At 42.0% G+C, this 20439-nt stretch overlaps 1 protein-coding gene and 1 long non-coding RNA gene across 5 annotated transcripts in view; one reads left to right on the top strand and one right to left on the bottom strand.

Moving 5' to 3' along the window:
- ANO1 (anoctamin 1) overlaps positions 1–3738 on the bottom strand; it is a 119216-nt gene extending 115478 nt beyond the window's left edge. For all 4 annotated transcript variants that reach the window (XM_073541746.1, XM_073541748.1, XM_073541747.1 and 1 more), the window contains exon 1: positions 3495–3738. In XM_073541746.1, the coding sequence (XP_073397847.1) occupies positions 3495–3602 (108 nt within the window). In that variant the 5' untranslated portion in view covers positions 3603–3738. The remainder of the gene's footprint in view (positions 1–3494) is intronic.
- Positions 1–20439, top strand: part of LOC141046931 (uncharacterized) — a 44783-nt gene that overhangs the window by 7559 nt on the left and 16785 nt on the right. The window contains exon 2 of the long non-coding RNA XR_012219699.1: positions 2956–3050. This is a non-coding gene — a long non-coding RNA (uncharacterized lncRNA). The remainder of the gene's footprint in view (positions 1–2955; positions 3051–20439) is intronic.

Below are 20439 nucleotides of genomic sequence, written 5' to 3'. Positions count from 1 at the left end.
GTGATCCTAGGTCAAATCTTTACTCCGGAAATCTGATTGTTTTCCTATGAAACTGCACCCATTATGTGTCTGGGAGTGGAGAATACTATTAAAATGCCCCCAAAATGTCCTGAAGGGTCCCAGAAAAAAAAGAGAGATTTCCAGGAGGAAGCACTCAAAGCATCCCAACGCTATTAACCTACTGTGACATCAGACTTTGCCTACGTGTCCCGGGGGTGGGACATTAAGGGTGTTGTGGTTTTGCGAAAAAGGAAAAGACCTTATGGAAATTTATTTCCAAAAGTGGAAATTAGATTGTCATCTCCATATGAAGTGGCCCCAAGATCATACTAGGGCCCAACCTAGTCAGTGTTGGCTTTTGCCATTTAGGACACAAGGGATGGGTGGTTGTTTTTCCCCCAACATCTACGTTACCATAAGGCCAATTTTTTTTTTTGAGCCAGGAGAGGAGTCTTAATTAAGGGATTAGGACCCTGTAGAAGCCACATGGTATACCCCGGTACTGTTACTGGGGAGACCAGAGCTGGTAGAGGGGAGACCTGAGCTGGTACTGGTAATGGGGAGACCCGATCTGGTAGTAGGGATACCCAAGCTGGTACTAGTACTGGGGGATACCCGAGCAGGTACTAGTACTGAGGATACCCGAGCCGGTACTAGTACTGGGGATACCCGATCCGGTACTGGGGAGATCCGAGCTGTTGCTGGTACTGGGGATACCCGAGCCGGTACTAGTGCTGGGGATACCCAAGCCAGTACTGGGGAGATCCGAGCCGGTACTAGTACTGGGGATACCCGAGCCGGTACTAGTACTGGGGATACCCGAGCCGGTACTGGGGAGATCCGAGCTGTTGCTGGTACTGAGGATACGCGAGCCGGTACTAGTGCTGGGGATACCCAAGCCTGTGCTGGGGATACCCAAGCCTGTACTGGGGATACCCGAGCCGGTACTAGTACTGGGGATACCCGAGCCGGTACTAGCACTGGGGATACCCGAGCTGGTACTGGGGAGATCCGAGCCGGTACTAGTGCTGGGGATACCCGAGCCGGTACTGGGGATACCCGAGCCGGTACTAGTGCTGGGGATACCCGAGCCGGTACTAGTACTGGGGATACCCGAGCCGGTACTAGTACTGGGGATACCCGAGCCGGTACTAGTACTGGGGAGACCCGAGCCGGTACTAGTACTGGGGAGACCCGAGCCGCTACTGGTACTGGGGAGACCTGAGCCGCTACTGGTACTGAGGAGACCTGAGCCGCTACTGGTACTGAGGAGACCTGAGCCGCTACTGGTACTGGGGAGACCCGAGCCGCTACTGGTACTGGGGAGACTCTAGCTGGTGCTGGGTTGACCCCAGCTATTGCTGGTACTGGGTAGACCCGAGCTGGTACTGGGAAGACCCGAGCTGGTGCTGGTACTGGGGAGACCCGAACTGGTGTGGGGAAGGTGACCTGACGGACTTGTCAGCAAGCAGAAGGGATGGTTTGTGCAGGTGGCGTGCGCACCGGCGAGTAGCAGTAGGCTGCTCGGAGCATGGTGCTCCCGTTTTGGTTCGGCCCCCGCGTATGGCGGGGTTAGCCCAACAACCAGTCCGACAACTGACAGTAGGAAAGCTTCAGAACGACGAAGGTAGGGAATACGATTGTTGAGGACGACAATAGACAAAGGAAGGGGAGTGTGAGGAAGGTGACCTGACGGATGGACTTGTCAGCAAGAAGAAGGGATGGTTTGTGCACTGTAGGCGTATGTTTGTAATTACACTAGGGAAACATCTGGGAAAAGTGTAGATTGAGTGCAGTATCTTGGGTTGACCACAAGATGGCAGGGGAGTGTGAGTTTAGGACTTGACAGCAGCTTATGGCTAGAGAAACTGTTGGTCATGGGGGGCGGAGTTATAGGGAACCGGGAAAGTTATAAATAGGACAGGAGGGTTCCAGAAAGTTCCAGTCCCGGGAAGAGCTCAAGAGGAGATGAGTCTGTGACGGAGTGTGTGCTGTGTGGAGAGCTTAACTAAGGGGACTGAGGAGAAGGGAAGTCAGGGGGGTGGCCCTGACACAAAGAACCGCAGAGCAGAACAGACGAGGCCCCGGGGGTACCAAATTGACGACGACCTCTGACCGATGAAGTGCTGGCGGTGGAAAGGCCTAGGGCAGCCCCAGTAGTTGAGCCGTAAAGAAATGTCACTACGAACAGAAGAGAAGTGCAGGTACCCGGGCCTGAATACGGAGAGCTGTGGTAGTGCTGCGGTGGATTGCTGAGGTTGTCAGGAAGACGGCCAATAAACTCGGACCTGTTGTACCTAAAAATCTGCCTCCGTCTCGTGTCTTATCGTCTGTTCGCGGTGAGCAGGGGACCACCCCCCAGCCCGGCCCACCCTACTACACTGGTGCTGATACTGGGGGGACCCGAGCTGGTACTGGCACTGGGGAGACCCGAGCTGGTACTGGCACTGGGGAGACCTGAGCTGGTACTGGCACTGGGGAGACCTGAGCTGGTAGCTTTAAGTTCAAGCATGGCACTGGTGATGTAATCCGACAGAACTGAGCTTATCACATTTTTATAGCCCCATGATTATGGCCATGCAGTCCAGATAATATTATTAAAAATTTGGATCACTACATTATAATACTTCCCACCGCATTAATACATTTAACCAATTAGGAAGCTTTCCTAATTTACCCCCCATACGCCTGTATGAAACACTTTCTTGTCCTTTAGCCAGTGCAAACTTTTTGGCAGTGGAGAGGACAACTGTTGGGCATCTGATAATCAGATTATTATATTCTGCTAGCAGGGGACAATCTATTTTTGGGGTATTCTTCACTGGGATCTTTGGGATTCTCGAAGAAGTATTTTTAACCCTTCCAGATCCATAACCTGTACTCCTGCAGCTCACTGATTAATACGGCAGATTGGAGGCTGCCAGTTGTTATAACTCATGTTTTTATTTTCCGTAGGGCTGCAGGTAAAGTTTATCTTTACACTGGGTTCCCTCTACATTTCACCTCCAAGACCAGCCTTTCTTTCTTTCTACGTTTCATCTTTTTTGGGGGTAAGTTTCTAAGTATCAAATTAATTTGAAATGTTTAAGTAAGGAATTTACAAAAAAAAGATTAAAGTCTAATGAGCAAATCAAAGCCTAATATATTCCAAGAGAAGAGTATAATCATCTGTTCCATCATTGATACAAATGCTTGAAAAATTACATACCGCCTAGTAACAGTTGCATTTTTTTTTTTGCAATTGTAAGGGCATAATATAAATTACAATGTCCAAACACATGCGTATCAAAGTCAGGTCATTATACTAGCACAACTTTTGACATATCTCTGCAGAAATGAAAACTAACGCATCGAAATTCTCAGAATTTCATAGGAAGGGGTTGACGGGCGTACAGTAAAATTCCCTATGGGGTTGTTATCCAGCTGCCATGATATGATCTACAGCTTGGTGGTGGCATATGTTATGTGACGGCGGCAGAACATCTGCCACTTACCAAGGTGTCTGGTTGGATGTAGCCGATGTCTTCGATGGCTTTGATGTTGATGATGTGGATGCCTTTCTCCTCGTCAGAAGAGACATGGTACTTGTCATTCTCCTTCATGGTGTCATGTAAACTTTCTCCAGGCTGAACCTTCAAGCTTCCACATGCAATGTGCTGGTCTGCAAGACACAAGAGTACAACATCCAACTGAGGCAGTGATCTCAGGCTGTGTCTCCCCCGCCTCTAAAAAACCTGCTCTCCCAAAGCTCAGCCTCTCCTCATCCTCCTCGCTCTGCCCAGCAGCTCGTGTCAAGTCGAGTCCCCCTGGGAAATTAATTGTCACAGTGAATTAGTCAGCAAAGGGCTAATTAAATCACATATTTGTTTACTGAAGGGCAGCCCTCCTTCCTACAAAGTGGAAAACTTTTGGGATGGGGACACCTTGTTTGCTGTGACAGGTGAATGTCACAATTAGTATATGCTTCCAGAAATGATTACATAAACTCAACACCCAAATTATTGGGCAACCAAGTATAATCCACCTATATAAAAAAAATAAAAAAACTTAGGATATGTTTACGCTAAATTATTTTTATGTGGATTTTTCACGCAGTAAAATCCACACTAAATACTGTGTGTGTGGTTTTTGGAGCAGATTTGTAACAACAAGCAGCTTTAACTCATTTTCTCATTGATTTTTGTAGCACTTTTAATGTCAATATATTGAGTGAAGCAAAAGTTTTGCGGTTTTGGTGCATTTAAAAAAAAAAAATAAAAATCTGCTTTAAAATCCTAACTAAAATGCACATTTTGCTGCAATTTACAAGTGGAAAAAATGAGCGACATGATGCTTGTTCCACCACATGACGTACACTATAGGCTCTTGTTGCTATCAGATTGTAATAATTTTTTAACTATTTTTGGCACAGAATTCACCCCATAAAAATATTCCGCTTGGATTATCTGCGGTTTTTAATCCGCAGAAAGAATTGACATGTCAATTCTTTCTGCGGATTCCGCTGCGGTTTGCCATCTCCTCCATTGAGAAGATGAAAAACCGCAGGGCAAAACCGCAGAGCAATCCGCAGGTAAAACCGCAGGTATTTTGACCTGCGGTTTCACCTGCGGATTTTACAAAATCTGCGCGGATGAATCCGCACCTAATCCGCAGCGTGTGCACTCAGCCTTATGCTTTTTTTTTCTGGTGTTTCTCAAGAACCATAGAAAAAGTTATTTGAAAAGTGCAAAATAAAAAAAAAATGCCATAAAAACTCGCCCACAACAATAATGTTTCTGTAAAGTCTGTGATGACATTTATAGGTACTTATAGGTACATTAAAGGGGTACTAAAGTTGGAGTAAAGAAATGATTTGGGGTTTTATTGTTTACGTTTCTGGAAGAGTTTTGAAAAGTTTTACAGTTTTGTTCTATATTTGCTATATGACGCCCTTATGGTTTTGAAGACCTCTGCTTGCTGTCATGCAATAGAAACCTTCATTGTTTACTTCCATTGAATAAAAATCTGTCCTATGACCATGACATGATCAGAACAAAGATATTTATAGTAAACCATGAAGGAGCCTATTGAATGCCTGCAAAACAAAATCTTGAACATCATCAGAAATGCCAAAAAATATAGTTGAAGAATGCTGACAAGCAACCTCATATTCCTTGAAATGTAGTACTTTTTAATTCAATACGATCATTTTCAATCAAAGATTTGAGTTACTTTGTAAATTATCTTTCACTGATCCTGAATATACACCCAGTGAAGAAAAAATGGACTATAATGTCAGCTGCCAGAGGGGGAAGGAGACTGATTTTTTTCTTGAGCCTACCTCGGTGACCCAGAATAGCAAATCAATAGATTATTGAAATTCTAGACATAGAAATGAATGTCTATGTGACATGTGGGTTAATTTATCAGAAATGTGTCATTCCAGACTAGGAAATCCTTCTTTAAGGGTAGTGTCCCTTTAATTACAATCCAGTAGTGATTGACTATCACATGACACACTAAAAGAAAACACTGTAGGGTCCCAGTGTTACTAAAGGGTTAATGCTACAATTATGCAGTTCACATCCTCTTTTCAGTCCCAGGATATTTGGGGAATTTTAGGCATAAATAATGTTGCAGTTAAAAGGTTTCAAGTTATAGAATGAGCTAAAAAAAGGCTGTAACAAATCTACAGCAAAACAAACATAAAAATAGCAAAAGAAATAACTATCTCCAGAAATATCCGTGAAGTTCATGAATGAGATGATGAAAACTGGAAGTAAAAGACAATGCTGGAATATTATACTGCAGAGGTCTGTAATCTGGGAATCTCGCTCTGCAGGTGATAAACTTACTCATATCAAGCCGGCGTATGATGGGAGGTGTAGCTCTTTAATAATAATCTTTATTTTTATATAGCGCTAAAATATTCCGCAGCGCTTTACAGTTTGCTATCCACTGAGCCACCGTGTTGCCCCTTGTTTTAAGGCCACCGTGCACATTAATCACTGATCATTTGACTAACGCCTATGTATTCCAATTCACATACACAGGAACGCTAAGGCCATGTTCACACGTCCAGTATTTGGTCAGTATTTTACATCAGTATTTGTAGCCAAAACCATGGTTGGATCAATCAGAGGAAAAGTATAATAGAAACCCGTCACCACTTCTGTATTTATCATCCACTCCTGGTTTTGGCTTCAAAATACTGATGTAAAATACTGACCAAATACTGAAGCTCAGTGAAAGACCCTGCCAGACTCCCCTTGCAGTGTCTTATCTTGGTAAAGAACATAAGAGGTTGCTGAGAAGAGACAATAGCTCTGATTCAGCAAAGCTTTTTTTTGGCAAAATTCTGGCATAAAAAACCGTGGAAAGTAGCAAATATTTTGCACAATGCCAGTTTGTGCTACTTTTAGTGTTTCCATGCCATTTTTACCGAGCTCTGACAAAATAGTTAGACCTGGGTGAACGACTGGAATGAGATCGTGGGGAGGCACAAGCCACTTTGGGCCCCACTCATCAAGACAAGCTTGATGAATCAGGCCCATTGACACGTGGACCTGTCCTGTGTGACACGACCCGCAGGCCGGTAACTGAAACAACAAGACACGGCACGTGTAACTATCCTGTGTGACACGACCCGCAGGCAGGTAACTAAAACAACAAGACACGGGGGAAGGGGAAACAATTACAATGGTGGGCCCTGCGATAGGGAACAGGGACGTGGAGACCTCCTGCACTCCACTGAGTCAGTATCCCTCACACTCCTAACGTTCCCTATACAGGCTCCTCACCTGTCGCCGTGCCAGAACCTGTCACCCTAGCACACCCTACACCTATCCCTTGCTAGGGAGCTGGGTGGTGCAAGCACTGGCCCCACCGTTGTTCTAATACACACCAGGGAAATATACAAACAGGGATAACACCACTTAGCTTTGCTCTGTTGCTATTACTCCCAGCAACAGAGTCCACCACCAGAATGCAGCTTTCCTTCAGAATAGCTGCTACTTCTCCAAGCTTTGTCAGAGCTGCAAGGAACACCTCTCTGTAATTCCTTCCTTCACCAGACTTTACACCAGTGCTCCCCTGAGCTTCTCTCTGTAGTTCCTTCCTTCACCAGTCTTGATTGGAAATGAGCAATATCACCAACCGTGATTGCAACCACCTGACACTCTTTTATAGGTAAGAGCCAGCAATCACACCTGCTTCATAATCACGTGCACTAAACTAAAGTGACCAGAGTGCATTGACCCTAACGGCCACTGGGGGCAAAACTAGAACTGAAACCACCACAGTGCAATGACCCTAATGGCCACCGAGGGCAAAACTCACTTTAAGCAACCAGCTTAAAGAAAAAAAAAGGTTACAAGTGCTTTTCTCTGTCACAATCCAGCATGGATCATGACACCCATAGCCTTTAACTGATGTAGAGTTGAGCGACTTTGGTCGGATCGGGTTTCGTGAAACCCGAATGAAACAAAATAAGTTTCAGATGAAACTCGTCTGACTAGAGCAAAAAAAGTCGGAGTTTCGTCCGACTTTTATTTCCCATTGACTTGCATTGGGGTCGGGTTTCGGACGAAACTCCGACTTTGTTTTGCTCTAGTCGGACGAGTTTCATCTGAAACTTATTTTGTTTCATTCGGGTTTCACGAAACCCGATCCGACCAAAGTCGCTCAACTCTAAACTGATGTATTACGTCTCCTGAGTTGACTCTTTATCTTCTATCCTTTTTAATGCAGAGTGGTCACACATACCCTTGTAAAGCCCCCTATTTTATAGATCAAATTGGGTGATCTGATCACACATTAATGGAATAACAATAAAAATCAATCATAAAAGTAGGAAAACCATGAAAAGATGAGAAGGTTCCTTCTCTAAGTAATAACACATTGATGATCAGCTATTCTTTGCGAGGGAAGCTGCAGGCGATCACTTATTTTTTGTGCCCCAGGGACTAACGGGCAGATATAATATTATATATTCATCCATTTATATGCAGAGTGAGATCTGATCTTTATTTCAAGCCTTGAACCCCCTCTATGCCATTGGAAAAGCATGGGTGGGATTCAGCCTGCTTGGGCAAGTGCTCCCATTTCGGCTATTTAAATCACAATTGTATAACAGAACCAGCTGTTGGCTACATCATGCACTGGCTCGCCATATTGCGATCAATTCCTGACATCAGCATAGGGATTCATTAGTATTCCTCAGGCCCCACAGTCCCACCACATTCTTTGCTGTTGCCTTTTTTGTGAGATCAACACTTATAAAACATAGGAATATGGTATACAGTGGGGGAAAAAAGTATTTAGTCAGCCACCAATTGTGCAAGTTCTCACACTTAAAAAGATGAGAGAGGCCTGTAAATGACATCATAGGTAGACCACAACTATGAGAGTCAAAATGAGAAAACAAATCCAGAAAATCACCTTGTCTGATTTGGCAAGATTTATTTAGCAAATTATGATGGAAAATAAGTATTTGGTCACCGAAAAACATGCAAGATTTCTGGCTCTCACAGACCTGTAACTTCTTCTTTAAGAGGCTCCTCTGTCCTCCACTCATTACCTGTAGTAATGGCACCTGTTTGAACTTGTTATCAGTATAATAGACACCTGTCCACAACCTCAAACAGTCACACTCCAAACCCCACTATGGTGAAGACCAAAGGACACCAGAAACAAAATTGTAGGCCTGCATCAGGCTGGGAAGACTGAATCTGCAATAGGCAAGCAGCTTGGTGTGGGAGCAGTTATCAGAAAATGGAAGACATACAAGACCACTGATAATTTCCCTCGATCTGGGGGTCCACGCAAGATCTCACCCTGTGGGGTCAAAATGATCACAAGAACGGTGAACAAAAATCCCAGAACCACACGGGGGGACCTAGTGAATGAGCTGCATAGAGCTGGGACCACCGTAACAAAGGCTACCATCAGTAACACACTACGCCGCCGGGGACTCAGATCCTGCAGTGCCAGACATGTCCCCCTGCTTAAGCCAGTACATGTCTGGGCCGATCTGAAGTTTGCTAGAGAGCATTTAGATTATCCAGAAGAGTATTGGAAGAATGCCATATGGTCTGATAAAACCAAAGTAGAACTGTTTGGTAGAAACAAAGCTCATCATGTTTGGAGGAGATAGAATGCTGAGTTACATCCAAAGAACACCATACCTACTGTGAAGCATGGGGGTGGCAACATCATTCTTTGGGGCTGTTTCTCTGCAAAGGGACCAGGATGACTGATCCATGTACATGAAAGAATGAATGGGGCCATGTATCGTGAGATTTTGAATGCAAACCTCCTTCCATCAGCAAGGGCATTGAAGCTGAAACATGGATGGGTCTTTCAGCATGATAATGATCCCAAGCACACTGCCAGGGCAATGTAGTAGTGGCTTCGTAAGAAGCATATGAACGTCCTGCAGTGGTCTAGCCAGTCTCCAGATCTCAACCCCCATAGAAAACCTTAGGAGGGATTTTAAAGTATATACAGTATATAGTATAATATGTGAGTAGTAAATATATGCTTTGTGTGTAAGTAGCCTATTTGTTTTGTAAGTGTGGGAAGTGAGTAGGGAACCTATTGTTTGAAATTTGATATATATGTATATATATTTGTTTTTGTTTTGTTTAAAAAGTGTCCTTTAGACAATCCATTTTCACATATAATGCTACTAGAGGGGTTTACTGTTTAAGACCCGTTGTATTACCAGGTCAAAAAAACTACATCTAATTCTGGAGGTGACCACTATAAACATAACCCATGGTAATGGCTGCTAGATCACTGCAGGGGGAATTCTACGCAATTGAAATTCTCAGAAATAATAGCTATTTGTCAGAACTCCAAGCAGCAGGACCCCATGAGACCAGCTAATTATAATTGGCTCATGATCAGGGTTTGCTCAAAGTGAACAACCCCAATTGCCTCCAGATATCCTTTAATATCAGTGGTTTGATGAAAGAATTTGTGTACACCAAGTTCGTAAATCTATTTTTTATGGGGTTTTTTTTTTCAGACTCCTTTTGCACTTCATGTGTTCAAAATTGTATCTATTGCTGATATGATACTATAATGAGCCCACTTGGCCCCAGGCATTGCTCTGCATATGTTTGTTTGCCTGTGGTTTTGCAGTACTTTGCACAAAAATTGGCAAAAACCTCATGAAATGACATGGTTTTATGTACTTTGCATCAAAATAGTGGCATTTATGTAGTTATTTTTAGTTTAGTTATTATTGTGGCAAAACTGCCACTTGAAGAGGGGCAGGACCTTTGAAGAGGGCTGTCTATGTAATGTAAGCAAAGAGTGTGTTGTATCTAGTAATATAGTATATGTGCTGGTTATGTGTCAGTCTGCATGTGCATTTTTTGTAGGGGTGCACGAGGTGGGGTTTATAAAACTCCAAAATACCTTATAAAAACACCAGAGAAAAGTGTGCAGACTACCTCCGAGGCATTAACCAAGTTTGAGGGATAGTCTGGGGACTGTAAATATGTAATGTTTGGACAGTGTTTGGTCAGGGGGGTCTTTACGCTGACAGTCTGGCTTGTGATGTATATTAAAGATGGATCTGGCTTAGGTTCTTTATGATGAGTGGGGGTATGTTGTGTAGTCTGTATTCATTTTGGGTTGTACTCTATAAATGTACTAAGCCTTGTATTGATACTATATACACTCACTGGCCACTTTATTAGGTACACCTGTCCAACTGTGTGTTAAGACTTAATTTCTAATCAGCCAATCACATGGCGGCAACTCAGTGCATTTAGGCATGTAGACATGGTCAAGACAATCTCCTGCAGTTCAAACCGAGCATCAGTATGGGGAAGAAAGGTGATTTGAGTGCCTTTGAACGTGGCATGATTGTTGGTGCCAGAAGGGCTGGTCTGAGAATTTCAGAAACTGCTGATCTACTGGGATTTTCACGCACAACCATCTCTAGGGTTTACAGAGAATGGTCCGAAAAAGAAAAAAAATCCAGTGAGCGGCAGTTCTGTGGCCGGAAATGCCATGTTGATGCCAGAGGTCAGAGGAGAATGGGCAGACTGGTTCGAGCTGATAGAAAGGCAACAGTGACTCAAATTGCCACCCGTTACAACCAAGGTAGGCAGAAGAGCATCTCTGAACGCACAGTGCGTCGAACTTTGAGGCAGATGGGCTACAGCAGCAGAAGACCACACTGGGTACCACTCCTCTCAGCTAAGAACAGGAAACTGAGGCTACAATTTGCACAAGCTCATCGAAATTGGACAGTAGAAGATTGGAAAAACGTTGCCTGGTCTGATGAGTCTCGATTTCTGCTGCGACATTCGGATGGTAGGGTCAGAATTTGGCGTAAACAACATGAAAGCATGGATCCATCCTGCCTTGTATCAACGGTTCAGGCTGGTGGTGGTGGTGTCATGGTGTGGGGAATTTTTTCTGGGCACTCTTTGGGCCCCTTGGTACCAATTGAGCATCGTTGCAACGCCACAGCCTACCTGAGTATTGTTGCTGACCATGTCCATCCCTTGACCACAATGTACCCAACATCTGATGGCTACTTTCAGCAGGATAATGCGCCATGTCATAAAGCTCGAATCATCTCAGATTGGTTTCTTGAACATGACAATGAGTTTACTGTACTCAAATGGCCTCCTCATTCACCAGATCTCAATCCAATAGAGCATCTTTGGGATGTGGTGGAACGGGAGATTCGCATCAGGGATGTGCAGCCGACAAATCTGCGCCAACTGTGTGATGCCATCATGTCAATATGGTCCAAAATCTCTGAGGAATGCTTCCAGCACCTTGTTGAATCTCTGCCACGAAGAATTGAGGCAGTTCTGAAGGCAAAAGGGGGTCCAACCCCTTACTAGCATGGTGTACCTAATAAAGTGGCCAGTGAGTGTATATGTACTGTATATTTGAAATGAGTTTGGTTCTGGTGCCATATTAATGTATTGAGCTTAGTTATGGAATCATATTTATGAACTGGACTTGGTTCTGAAAGAGTGTTTATATTCTGTGCTTCAATTTGGTGTGTTTTTGTGTTTTTCAATTTTGCTTCAGTCTGGTACCATATTAATGTACAGAGCGTAGTTTTGGTTTCGTATTTATGTATTAAGCTTAGTTTTGGTACCCTATTTAGTTTTTTCTGCAACCATATTTCTTTATTGAGCTTTGTTATGCTACCATTTTTAGGTGCAAAGGTTAGTTTTGGCACCTTATTTACATACTGGTCTTTGTTCTGGTATTGTATATAAAAGAACTGAGCTTAATTAATTATGCTTGGAACTAGTACGGCATGTTTTTACTGAGCTTGGTTCTGGTACAGTATTCGCGTAAAGAGTTTTGATCTGGAACTGTATTTATGTAGTGAGGTTGGTACCAGTAATGTATTTGTTTACTGAGTTTGCAGTGTACTGTATTAATAAAGCATGACTATGGTAATGTACTTATGTGCTGAGCTTTGTTCGAGTACCTCATATTGTGCCACTGTATTTATGTATTGTGCTGTATTTCTATAACAAATTTTGTTCTGTTTTGTAACTATGTTCTAAACTTGGTTGTGGTAATGTGTAATGGACTTGTTCTGATACCTGATTTATTTAAAGTGCCTAGTCGTGTTACTGCATTTATGTACTGAGCTTAGTTCTGGTACTGTATTCATGTAAGATGTTTTGTCTTGGTTCTGTATTTATGTACAGAGCCTGATTGTGGTAATGTATTTTGAACTGAGCTTGGTTCTAGTACAGGTTTTCTTTACTGTTCATCTTCTAGAGCACAATCGAATGGACTGTGCACGCAGTGTGATACAGAATGGACAATTCTAAGTTTTACATTTTAATAAATGAGTTTACTATAGTAAATGCAGGACATTTATCTACAGATTACATGCAAACCTGGAAAGGGGGATTTGTCCAGTCCGTAATGTGAATATGTTACATGCAGATTTTGTTGCAGGTTTGCCATTGATTTCTTCATACACATTGCAAAGGATGAAATCTACTATGTAAATTCACATAAGAGACATGGTGCAATTTTTAAAATGGTATGTCAATATTCTGATGTTTGTTTTGAGATAGAAAAGTATGACATGGTTTTCAAGAAAGTTTTTAGTTCAGTAATCCATATCTTTTTGACAAGGTTAGCAGATTAGGCATGGTTTTTGAAGATTTTTTTTTTTTTGTACATTGGCTGCAAAAAGCGTGTGGAGAAAACAAAAGATTATTATTACACTTCTTTACTTTTGACAAAAGAAGACTATTTTATAAACAGTCCTAGATCCACTGCAATATAACCTGTAACCTTCTGTCTTAACAAAATACACCAGTGACCATCAGCATTGGATATGAAAAAAACAGCAAAGAATGTAACCAAACAAGTATAATTCATACATGCAGACATTACATGTGGTTGCCTGAAACCAAAAGTAGATACTAGTGAGCATGTCCTACAAGATTGAATAAATAAACATCTTTAATGCAGCCGTCTCTTCCCAAATTCAAAAACTTTTTCAAAAAGAGCCTGTCCCCTCTCCTGTCTTATCTGATCTGGTCAAGATTTGCATTCCTCATGAAATACCAATTCCGAATCATAATTTTTTTAATAGCTGCGCATTGTACTGTACCTCTATTATCCCTCCTGTCAAAGGATGTAAAATTTCTCCCTGGCAATGGGGCATGTTCCAAGAGTATGTGAGGAATAGTAATGTTTATCATCCGTGTTTCTACTTTTACCATTTGTGCATCATTTATTAATCTTGTATGCCAAAAAAAAAAAAATGATGGAGTTTTTTTTTGGCTTCTTCCAGTATTGGTTAATGAAATAAGACAGCACGAGGATGCAAATAGGATGCCATCCGTCTGCAGGAGAAATGAGAGGATCACTTTGTGCAACTACAGCCCATGGTCCAGGTTGGTCCTTTCTCGCTGTGGACAGGAGTTGCATGAATTTCTTGAGCTTTTGGGTTCCCCAGTGCAGCATTTGGTTCATTGGTCTGATGTGATATCTCGCCTTTAAGACTAATCATAAGCTGAATCTGGGAATCCACAGGGTAAGGAAATTCATACAGCTCCTGTCCACGTCCAACAACTACTGACCTGGACCATGGACCTTTGTCTAAAGTCTGCAGTCCGTTTTTTTTATCACTGAGCCATACATTTGAATGGGCACATTTGGTCCTCGCATCAGACCAAAGTAGACATGTCTTCATTTTTTTCATGCAAGCCATCAATCAGTGAAAAAACCCCCTGACATGTGAAAAACCTCATACAATATAGAGTCGGTGTGCAGGTAGGATTGTTATCAAAAGACAGGAAGGGGGAATATTGTAACTTTCGACGCACTTTAAAAATGTCAATGTCAAAAGCTAGCTTGAATTTTCTAGCGGCCACTTTTCAAAATGGATCAAAAAATATTCCAAATGGACAATAGTGGAGGATTAGGAAGAACTGTGCTCGCTATTTTTGTTTGAGCAAATCAAATATATTGGAAAGGAGATTCCTTGAAAAAGCCTAAAAATATTCTTAAAGATGTATTTAATTGCAGAAAAAAATCTGACAGAACGCCTTTAAAAAAATAATAATAATAATAATAATAATAAAACGAAAACTCAAAAAACACCAGCAGTGCAGTGAGAAATGATAAGATCAAATCTGAACCTGATGGTAGCAAATTTAAATCCAGCCTTCTAACAACCTTCAAAACGTCCTCCAAATCAATCAGAACTTCATTGTCCAAACATTGGTCCATTATCCAGAGTGACATCCAGTAGGAACATGACCCTTAAAAATCATGTATCTCCCAGTTGAATCAAACCAATGAATAATACAACTAAAATCAGACCGGGGGGTTATCCTTTTTTCCAGAATAAAAAGGATGAGTTCAGAGCAACAATTCTAAATGTAAATGTTGCTTGATTATAAAGCATGGCTGCTCAACATTTACATCAATGACAACCAGAGAAACTTTAAATAATATTAATGTGTTTTTTTTTTTTAATTGTGGAATGTCCTTTGTGATGTATCTGCTTGAATGTAATTGCAATGTACAGTATGTGTGAAGGACTAGACAAAAAACAAAGACATAATATCAAAAGGGGAGTTTTGAGCCATAGTCTATATAGACACTTTTTGTTAGAACACAAGAAAGTATAAAGGGCTCGTTCTCATCTGTGCATAAATTGGACGAGTGCAATCCAATGAAAAATCGGATTGCACCCTGACTGTTATTCCAAGATTCTGTGCTGTTCTGTGATTTTTTTTTTTTTTTTTTCTCCTTTGGAATCTGAATGAGAAAAAAATTGTGGAATGCTGCGAGTGGTCGTATATATCAGACGAGACTTTCCAATGCAAGTTAATGGGTGCGAGAAAAACATCACATGGAACACGGACCATGCATGTGCCATCCGATTTTTACACACACTTCTCAAAGGAGAGACAACATTTCATCAGCCAAGTACAGTAAATTTACAGCCCGAACCATAAAATTAGTATAGATAGGAAAAATATATATATTTCTGTGTGTATTTTTTCTTTTCTATACAATTTTGAGATATCATACATATACTCAAAATAATTCACATTTGTATACAACAAATGGTTGTTTGCTACAAATGTTAGATATGTGACTTGTATAAATTGTTAGTTTTAATTATTTGTTTTAAGCTGTGTAGAAGTTTCCCATCATCAGTGCAAAGTATGAGAAGCTTAAGACTGAGATCTAAGGGGTAATGTTTTTACTTGTGGAGAGTGACAAGCCAAGACTAGGTAACACACTTGGAGTGCCTTTTCTCTTTTACTTTGTTTTTTACTAGTGGGTAGGAGAAGCTTAGAAACAGATAAAAATTGATTTAAAAACACTGATCAAAATTGATCTGTCTTATATGCAAAGAAAATTGTAACTTCTGAGTGATCACGTAACCCCTTTCCTACATGTGGAGTAATAGTACTCCCATGTCGGGCTCTGGTGCTGAGCCCGCACCTTTCAGGGCACATGATCTATACAGCTGACATGTGCCCGCAACAGCCGCAGGTGGAATTGTGATCTACCTGCAGCTGTTACCTAGTTAAATGCCGCTGTCAATCTGACAGCAGCATTTAACTCGCGCTTACAGGAAGCACATCGCTAATCCCGCCCATCAGTGACCCCGTCGCATAATCGCAGTTCACCGATAGGTCGGCATGACAACCAGAGGTCTATGTTTGTCATTGCCAGATTTCTATGAGTGCCGCCCCTTGGTCTACGCTCATAGCGAGTAAGCATTTCTGCTACACATAAGCAGTCTCGTCATTGCCTGTGTGTAGCGGAGACGATCAAAGTACTGCAGCTTGTAGTCTCCCATGGAGACTATTGAAGCATGCAAAAAGTAAAAAAAAAAAAAAAAAATTAAAAAATATTAAGATAATAAAAAAATATATAAAAGTACAAATCACCCCCCCTTTCGCCTCATTCAAAATAAAATAAAAAAATCAAATATACAAAAATTTCGTATCGCTGCATTCAGAATTGCCCGATCTATCAATATAAAAAGAGATTTAACCTGATCGGTGTAATGAGAAAAAAATTCAAACCATCAGAATTACGTTTTTTGGGTCGATGCTACCATGCAATAAAATGCAATAATTGGCAATTAAAAGGTCATATCTACACCAAAGTGGTATCAATAAAAAAGTCAGCTCGGGGCACACAAAATAAGACCTCTCCCAGCCTCAGATCACGAAAAATTGAGATGTTACAGGTCTTGGAAAATGGCACTTTTTTTTTTTACCACTTAAATAAAAAAAGAACCTAGACATGTTTGGTGTCTGTAAACTCATAATGACATGGAGAATTATAATGGCAGGTCAGTTTTAGCCTTTAGTGAGCCTAAAAAAAACAAAAACCAAACAACTTTGGAATTGAACTTTTTTTGCAATTCCACCACACATGGAAATTTTTTTCCCGTATTCCAGTACAAGATATGTTAAAACCAATTGAGTTGTTCAAAAGTACAACTTGTCCCACAAAAAAACAAGCCCTCACATGGCCATATTGACCGAAAAATAAAAAACTTATGGCTCTGGAAAGGAGAGCAAAAAAACGGAATTGCAAAAACTGAAATACCACTGGTCGTTATGGGATTAATTGTCAATTTATTAGTTAATTTCCAGGTGAATTACGGCAAAACACAAAGTTGTAAAAAAAAAGTGTGACTTCTGCCAAACGATAGTAGGCAGTGGCACTAAAAAAGCTTGGACCCTGTTGGCTTTCTTAGACTTTTTCTTGAAGCCACGTGGTGGGCCATTGCCTATAATGAGCCAACCAGGCAACCCTGAGAAGTTCCTTTAGGGAGAGTTTTTTTTTCTTCCTTCAATGCTACTTTGCTACTTTGTTTGGTGGTGATCCTCTGCATTGGAAAACACAGTCTGCTGCACTTTCCTGTACTGTGCAAATGGACACCTGGGAACTTTTTTATGTGTTTTCCCATGGACTTTTCTTTATAAGACTAATTTCAGCATATGTAAAACACGTATTCATTAAATGATAACAAGAAAGTGCAAAAGAAAAGAAGCAAAAAAGTGTAAAGATAGTCATGGGAGAGTGGGATGTAATTCCCCGTTTTGCTATGGGGCTCTATGGCTCTTTGTATGAGAAATGATAACGTAAGATAAGTAAAGGTCTTAAGACGTGACATCAATGGAGGGAAGTGAGGAGTGGCATTCTTCGTGTGATCCGTGTCTCTGCAGTGTATTTTTAAGGCTGCGTACCATGACATCCTGACACAATCTGCGGGTCTACGCTGTTGCAGCAGCATTTCAGACATTTTGATCATCTGACACTTCCGGTAATGTGAGCGTTGGGTGTATTTATGTTCATATCTATGCGGCATACTTTGTCTCGGGCAGAATGACAGAAGTGCCACCTAACACGAGTTTATACAATCCTTGAAGTCAGCCAAGTATCCCATGTTAAGGAAGAATTGGAAATTCCAGTTCTGCTTAGCACAGTTATATGAACATATTTTTAATCTGTTGTCCACACGTATAGATCTGGGAGTCTGTGCTTAGCACCTAGCGTGGCACATTTATGGTTCTGTGGTTGCGTGACCACACCTGTTGTGATTGAAAACTGCCAATCTGAAGCAATGGCGTTTAAACCCTTATAATCCATGATCGTGAATAGTGATTGTGGCACTAGTATGGAGACAGTATCCATTTGTTACCAGATTATTGAGCCAGATGATCATTATGACCATCAGTCCTAGGTATAACAAAATCAGCAGAATCAAGGATATTATAGTATGTATAGCAGTATGAGCAGTGTAGCTGTGAATCCATTTGTGGGGGTGAGATTAAATACTAGAAAGCCACAGCATGGAGGACATTATACAACAGTATGAGCAGTGTAGCTGTGAATCCAGTTGTGGAGTGAGATTAATTACTAGAAAGCAACAGAATGGAGGACATTTATACAGCAGGACTAGGCAGTGTAGCTGGTACTGGAGTAAGAAGAAATGCTCTCTGCCAGGAAGCAACTGCATGGAATATATTATAATGCAGTACTCAGCAGTGTAGCTGTATATTAATTTCTGCCTCTCAGTGCTGTCTGTTTTTGATCTGATTTGCAAATTAAACTTGCTATTCAAGTGAATGGGTCCATCAAAAAAATGCATTTATCGTTAAAAATATGGACATGTGGACTGCACCATAGACTATAAAGGGTATGTGATCGCTCTAGTAAAAATGCAAATAGAACTTGTACGTGAAACATAAACGTCTGAATGAGGCTATACTTGAAGGATGCAGTCTCTCTGCCTGTTTTCAATTGGGTCACTGTAATGAGATCCCTCAGTGAGCTGGCAATCCATCTTGTTTAGCCGAAGACAGATTTTAGTCTTTTACAGTGAAGGAGGAGTTCAATGAGAAGTGGCTCATAAGTGGTGAAAATGCATGTATCTTTCATAAGATAAATTCAAAAGTTTCTTATACTTTCATGTACTATTGCTTTATGCAAATCTTATTAAAATGTAGAAAAAGATAAAAATATGAATGTTCCCCTCTTACTTATCATGCCTAACATGATGCTAGTCTAGTGCGTGTGCCAACTGGGGGGTAGTTCCTTTCGGCCGCAGAACAGACTGGAGGCAGAGGCAAAAATCCATTCAATCAGGTCCAAACTTTATTCGGTGTCCTCTTGACATCCACAGCAGACACACCAGCTTTCTGCTCCCTGGCCTGGGTACCTGTCACCTTCCTTCTGCTTCGATTGGCGACGACCCTCCGGGTTCTTTCACCGTGGCTGCCGTTAGGCCCACGGCCACAGCGCTTCCCCCTTACTAAGTCTTACCGCTGTACACCTACTCACTCTTCGGTGTCCCAGCCGTCTGGTACCCAAACCTTCCGTCAGTCGCTGCCGTCCCTTCCTGCGGCTGCCTCCTCAGGGCCACCCCCCTCTCTGAGTAACTGTCTATGGCTCTCCTCTGTCCTTCCTGAGCTTCTCCTCTCCTGTGCTCTTCTCACTTCTTTCTTCCCAGTGGGTGTCTCTCCCCTGCCCCTGGGACTTTCCTCTCTTATATCTCCTCTTTCTGGAAATCCCCTTCTCAGTCCCGTCACTCCGCCCACCATGACTATGCAGTTTCCCCAGCTTAATGCCTGCTGCTAAGTCCTTTACTCACTGCTCTCTGTCTCCATCTTGTGGCCAAAATCTGGTACTACGTCGTCCTGCACTAATTCCCAGCTGTTAGGCCTGTTTCACACTTCCGTCTTTGACCATCAGTCAAAATCCGCCGTTTTTGCAAAAAAACGGATCCACCATTTTTTTGGGCGGATCCGTTTTTTTCCCCATTGATTTGCATTACCGGCGGATCTTGACGGATGGCCATCCGTTGGATCCGTTTTTTTGCGGATCCGTCAATTTTTTCGCGTCTGCCGAGGTGCCTGGATGGACCATGTAACGTTTTTTGTGCTGAAGGATCCGCATTTTTATAGTGCGCATGCCCGGAAGAATGAAGTGAGGCGGAAATTTAACCCTGAAATCATTTCTGGCGGACAGAAAAAATTCTCGCTCTCGCTCTCTCGCTCTCTCTCCTCTTCCCGGGCAGCGGTTCCTTTAAAATTCTTCATTCGGGGGATCCGTCACAAATAACGGTCCGGTGGCATCCGTTCCTATCAGTTAACAATGGATCCGCTTTCCGCCATTTTGGCGGATTTTAACTGACACAAAAAAACTGATGTGTGAAACAGGCCTTAACCATACATATACAATAAAGCATAATGCACATCATCCTTTTCATATTCTTTCCATCTCAGACAGGTCCATGGGTCAGTCCACCCCCTACATACGTGACCAAACATTTATTAGATGGGGATATTTCAGACGAGTTACGAGATTAGATAACCTGAGACATAAATGGTAATCACACCGTGGTCCTGGCGCTTTAGGGGCCCCTAAATTATTATTATTATTCATTTTTATAGCGCC

This window comes from Dendrobates tinctorius, unplaced genomic scaffold (assembly GCF_039654945.1).
Source record: "Dendrobates tinctorius isolate UK_male_01 unplaced genomic scaffold, ASM3965494v1 ptg000124l, whole genome shotgun sequence".
Classification (NCBI taxonomy): domain Eukaryota; kingdom Metazoa; phylum Chordata; class Amphibia; order Anura; family Dendrobatidae; genus Dendrobates; species Dendrobates tinctorius.
The sequence above is the reverse complement of the archived record's forward strand: the minus strand, read 5'-3'. Positions and strand labels throughout refer to the sequence as shown.